Source organism: Octopus sinensis, linkage group LG13, assembly GCF_006345805.1.
Source record: "Octopus sinensis linkage group LG13, ASM634580v1, whole genome shotgun sequence".
In the NCBI taxonomy this organism is placed as follows: domain Eukaryota; kingdom Metazoa; phylum Mollusca; class Cephalopoda; order Octopoda; family Octopodidae; genus Octopus; species Octopus sinensis.
The window spans coordinates 55,727,433-55,733,432 of record NC_043009.1 but is presented as its reverse complement, the minus strand read 5'-3'; the positions used below and the strand labels follow the sequence as shown (position 1 = coordinate 55,733,432).

General features: G+C 38.7%; 1 protein-coding gene across 3 annotated transcripts in view; it reads left to right on the top strand.

The window, feature by feature from the left end:
• Nucleotides 1-2,481: 2,481 nt before the first annotated feature.
• LOC115218529 (1-phosphatidylinositol 4,5-bisphosphate phosphodiesterase delta-1) overlaps nt 2,482-6,000 on the top strand; it is a 154,740-nt gene continuing 151,221 nt past the window's right edge. The window contains exon 1 of one of the 3 annotated variants that reach the window (XM_029788399.2): nt 2,482-3,376. In XM_029788399.2, coding sequence (XP_029644259.1) covers nt 3,346-3,376 — 31 coding nt within the window. In that variant the 5' untranslated portion in view covers nt 2,482-3,345. The remainder of the gene's footprint in view (nt 3,377-6,000) is intronic. The other 2 variants (XM_029788398.2, XM_029788400.2) reach the window with 2 other exon arrangements.

Sequence of the window (6,000 nt, the reverse complement as noted above, 5' to 3'; positions counted from 1 at the left end):
TGTGTGTGTGTTATTAAGAAGCTCAGTTCCTATCCATTTTGTTTCAGGTTGTGTCCCACTGTGTGGCACCTCGTGCAAGTGTCCTCTACTATAATACTAGGCCGACCAAATTCTTGTGAGTAAATTTGACATACAGAAACTGAAAGAAGTCTATCATTCATTCATTCATTCATTCATTCATTCATTCATTCATTCATTCATACATACATACATACATACATACATACATACATACATACATACATACATACCCAGTAACAAATATATTGGGTCATACCATAAATAATATGGTTTTTTAAATACTTCTTTTATTTTTTAACTTAAGATAAACAAAAATCTTTCATAATCTAAAATATACTTTCTGTACAATGATCTTCCATGCATCTGGTAGACTTGCAAGGCTCCTCTTCCAAAATTCACTTGTCTGTGATAGAAAATAATCCTCCAGTTCTGTTCTGACCTCATCTACAGAATTCATACTTTTAGCATCCAAATGATTTTGAAGACTACAGAATAAACAATAATCAGATGGGGTAATGTCCAGCTAATATGGTGGGTGGGGCATTGTTTTCCATTCAAACTGCTCCAGCCTTTGGAATGTCATCCTTGCTCTTTGTGGCCGAGCATTATCCTGATGAAAGAACATCTTTCATCTTGAAACCAAAGATGGTCGTTTTACTTCTAGCACTGACTTAAGCCGGTCAAGTTGCTTGCAGCAGATCTCCTTTGTTATTGTTTGGTTTGGGTTTAAAAGTTCAAAGTGGACTAAACCTTTCATATCCCACCAAACAGATAACAACACCTTACATGGGTGAAGACCTTCTTTAACCTGGGGTGCTGGTGTTTCTCTTTTCCCAACCCACTGTCTTCAGTGCTTGACATTTTTATAAAGAACCCATTTCTTGTCCCCAGTTACTATTCGGTCCCAAAAAGGTTCATTTGTGAGATGTAACAACAAAGAAGAGCACACATTAATTATCTGTGCATGATTAGACTCGGAAAGTTTGTGAGAAACCCATTGACCCAATTTGCTGACTCTTTCAATGGCACGCAGGAGCCGATGAGTGGTTGAATGACCACATCCACTGTATGCGGTCGTGTATGTGTGAGTGTGTTTGTGTACATATGTGTATACATATGTATATCATCATTTTATCGATTTATATGTATATATAAACTTAGAAGCGTCGAGTGGATGAGCATTGTATAATAGAAAATAAAAGTTAATTTCGAATGCGAGATAGCAGTGAAAATAGCCTAGAAAACTGGGTAAATAAATACCCTTAGAAGACGGAAAATATATACTCATGCATACAGATGTATATACTCATGCACACATATGTATATATTTTTTTTAATTTATGCTCCCTTTTCAAGCCTAGCCAGGCTCATGGGCCCCGTTTCCCGATTTCTGTGGCGTATGTGTCTCCCCCCCCCCCCACACACACACAGCTGGACGGGACGCCAGTCCATCGCAGCGTTACTCAAGAAACAGGAAGAACGAGCGAAAGTTGAGGACGAAAGTGTACAACAGGGCTCGCCACCACCCCCTGCCGGAGCCTCGTGGAGCTTTTAGGTGTTTTCGCTCAATAAACACACACAACGCCCGGTCTGGGAATCGAAACCGCGATCCTCCGACCGCGAGTCCGCTGCTCTAACCACTGGGCCATTGCGCCTGCAATACATATGTAAATGTAGGCGTATATATGCATGTGCGGGTGTGAGTGTGTATGTAGGGGGGGACGCAGTGTTTTTGCTTACAAACCTATTTCTTTACTACCCACAAGGGGCTAAACACAGAGAGGACAAACAAGGGCAGTCAAACGGATTAAGTTGATTATATCGACCGCAGTGCGTAACTGATACTTATTTAATCGACCGACCCCGAAAGGATGAAAGGGAAAGTCGACCTCGGCGGAATTTGAACTCAGAACGTAACGGCAGCCGAAGTACGCCTACGCATTTCGCCCGGCGTGCTGACGATTCTGCCAGCTCGCCGCTTACAAATATCTTCATCATCAACGTCGTCATTTAATGTGTTTTTTGGGGGTTTTTTTGCATATTTGCTGGTGTGTCAGAATCCAGCATCCCGTCACTTGTTGCATTCGTCTTCGACAACACCAACACAGGCATACTCGCGTTGCACATAAATATAAGTCTGTGTATACTTGTGTAAAATCCTGTGTGTATGTGTGTTTGTATGAATATAATAAACTACGCGTAAAAGTAATGAGTGAGTGTGATGTACGTTTATTAAATCAGTGAGAATATTCAGAAGTTAATATAATTGTTTTAACCCCGAGTCAGTCCTGATTGAAGCGGCATATAAATAAAAAGCAGTCCATCTGTGAATATCCATAATCTTAATGAATATCTGAGTTGAGCTTCATATCCTGGCTTATCTTTTTTATCTAAAACGATTCAGCGTGAATAATGGGAGATTTGGCTGTTATTTCTAGCAGGTTGAATAACCATGCATACAGAAGTAATGACAGTGTTCATGCATCAGTGCGTCTGTTTCACTCGTTTATGGTGTGTGTGTATGCAAGTGTAAGAGCGCACTCTGTATTATCAACATGTCGTATTAGTGTGTGTGCGCGTCACTGTAAAAGTAGTTTATAAAGAATCACATAAGCCGACAAACGAGTGAATTTTTCGGTGAAGGAAGAGAGGGTGTTTCTAAAATAATGGCAAGACTTCAGAGCTGCTCTTTCACTGGCCGTGGACGATTGTATACACCTCTTCCCAACTACAACTACCACCACCACTACGAGTAATATTAAACACCGAACCACCAACAAACCAGTTCTTAATACTTGACTTTACCGGTAACGCTTCTTGTTGCTGTTGGGACGTATACACCAATATATATTTTATACAATGTTTAAACTATGTTCTTTCGGTCGTCCCGCCCCTCTTTTATTTAATTAACTATTTTATTAACTTTAGTTTGTTAATTTAAAAAAAAGTTTTTAATTATTACTTTCTTTGGGGGGGAAGTTTTATATAAAAAGTTTGTGAGAAACAATTTTTTTCTTTACTGCACTTGCTTAAAAGAACTCCCTTTTTTTCCCTTCTCTTTATGAGATAAATTTAGTTCTGTTCCCTTTTCTTTGCTTTTCATTCAAAGTTGGGCTAATCCTTCTTCACACACACACACACACACATATTTGTATATTATCAATTCTTCCTTTACGGTCGAAATTTGGAATTTTTGAAAGGGGTATTATTTGTACAATTCTTCTCGCCTACTTCGAAAAACTACTGTTCAAGCATTTGCACGTATAAATTATATGAAATACCCTTAAGAAACTTTCAACAGAAAGACAGACGAAAATAAAGAAAATGGCAACGCCGGAGAAATCGAAGGAATCTTGTAAGTACATGTTTATTTTCATTTATTAATTATCATTATTGTTTATTTTTGTAATTATAATCAACATATTAGTCTGCGCTAACATACATTACGCTCATACACGCACACACACACACACACACAAAGTACCCAAACTTCTTAGATCTTTTTTTGTTTTCTTACATCACAACTTGCAAAGAATAAGCGCTGTGCACTAACTTCACACCCGATTAATTGCGAATTCATTATTTATTACTGCTATACAATTTACTGGGTTATAATTAGGTAATTAAACTAAGGTTGAGTATTAAAAGTAAAGCAGAAATATTACACTAGAGAGCATGTATAATACTACCTACTTTTATTCGAGTTGGTTTGGGTCTGATGTTAAAACAGTTCATGTCTAGCATACGGACGCATACACAAATTTATATAAATACACCGAGAGAAAGAGAGAGAGAGAGAGCTGCATATAACAGTACAGTGTCCTTTTGTCGTGCTCAACTCTGTGATCCAGTCGAACCAGTGATCAAAGATCTATTTCTGTGATGCATCCTAGACATGAGTTTTATTTCTAGTTGCTCGAACTACATAGAGCTTCCATCGTGTAAAATGGGCGTGTTACAGAGAAGACACATTAATCCATTTTCTTTTCACCCTTTTCTCGCATTTATCTAACTAGATTTGTCAGTCTGAATAACCTAACGTCCCTTATCATAATATTCACGCATACATAACTGACAGTTATAAAGTTTTCTTTCAAAAGTGTTTATAATCGAAGGTGATTGACCTGGAGGTGTCGTCATTGAAAAAAGAAATTTAGGTTTTAACGAAAGAATGTTCGTGTCTTGCTTCCAACCGTGGCTACCCCATTCTTTTTAAGGATATTTATAACTACATAATCAAGTCCCGGGAGATGTCTTGTTTTTTTTCCTGTAGGCGGAGTGACTACGTAGAGGTTTACACGCTTGCTTTTACACGCAATTGCTGTTTTAGTTTCCGAGTCCATCTAGATCTGTGGTTCCCAAACTTTTTCGGGCTGCCGTCCCCTTGAAACCCAGGTCGCTTTCTTAGCGTCCACACCCCAACTAACCATCAGAAACATAGACCGCTTTCTGAAGCAAATTCAAAGCAACTCTATTTCACAAATAAAACTTAACCTAATGAACTCATTATTTTGTTGTTTTTACATGACTCGCCACCCATTATCACCCCACTTTTCTTCAACGCCCCTTTGGAACTTGTCACCGCCCTCAGAAGGGCAATCAATACTGCTCACTTTGAGAACCACTGATCTAGATTAACAAAACTGAGATACAGAAAAAAAAAAAAAAAAAAAAAGAAAGAAAAAACATTTCAAACATGACTATCCTGTCTGTCCACCCACGCCAGCGTAAATTTTTTGAGGGAAAGACTTCCGCCCGTCCTCACCCCCATTTTCTCCCAGATTTGTTTATTAAAATTTTTTTTTTTGCCAAAAATCCCCGTTTTCGGACACGGAGGTCCCGGAAAATTGCCAAACATCGGCATTGTGAAATTTCCTCCCCCCTTACACCCCCAACTTCTTCAATTTTGACTTTTTTCCCCAACACTAACCCTAAAAGTCTAACCTTAACCCTAAAACCCTTAAAACCCCAACCCTAACGAACCAAAATAAGGGGTTTGCTCTCCACTCGTCCCCTTTTTTCCGAACTAAAATAAGGGATTTGCAGCATATTAGGGGGTTAGGGTACTTGATTCCACGCAAAAAATCCGAGTTTTTTTTTTCTTAGTGAAAATCGTGCGGGTGTTACTCAAAAACTTTACCCAAAGTATACCATTTATTTACACTCAGCAAATCTTATTAGTATTTTAAATGCAATCCTCATAAGTTTTATTTATCAATAAAATAAAGAAACTGAGGCATCATAAGCGCGAGAAAAATGAAATTGTTCAAATGAATACCAGTCACTGCTAAAGCCTTAGGAAGACTATTCATAACGTTCTGAGTTCAAATTCCGCCGAGGTCGACTTTGCCTTTCATCCTTTCGGGGTCGATAAATTAAGTACCAGTTACGCACTGGGGTCGATGTAATCGACTTAATCCCTTTTTCTGTCCTTGTTTGTCCCCTCTGTGTTTAGCCCCTTGTGGGTAGTAAAGAAATATATATTCATACAATCATATTTTGCGTGCCATACGGACAGTCATAAAGTGTCGCAAGTGTCACCGGTAACCCATGACCTTTGAGGCGGCTCCTTCGTTGTTTCTACACGCAGCAGTTTTGTATATGGGTGCGGCGTGACTATCTGGACATCTACTCAGTTAAAAAAAAAAGAAGCGGAAATAGGCAATATATAGCTTTATAATAGAGGGAAATAAGCGACCCAGTGCTAGGGAGAGGTGGAGGATAGGCAGTGTGTCTGGGTATGGTGGGAGAGGTACTTGTAATATCAATGGTTAAAACTAATGGACTGTGCATATTTGTAAACTTGTGCCACTGTGAGAAATCATTAATTTGAAACTGACTAAAGAAATGCGAGAAACTGAATTAAAGCGCTGAACTATAAATTATAATATCCAGGTTTACATTTAAGAGGGTCGGTTTTATTTTTCAACCCTGTCGCTGTGAGGGCGTTATTTCGTCTTCGCTTAAGATAACTTAGGA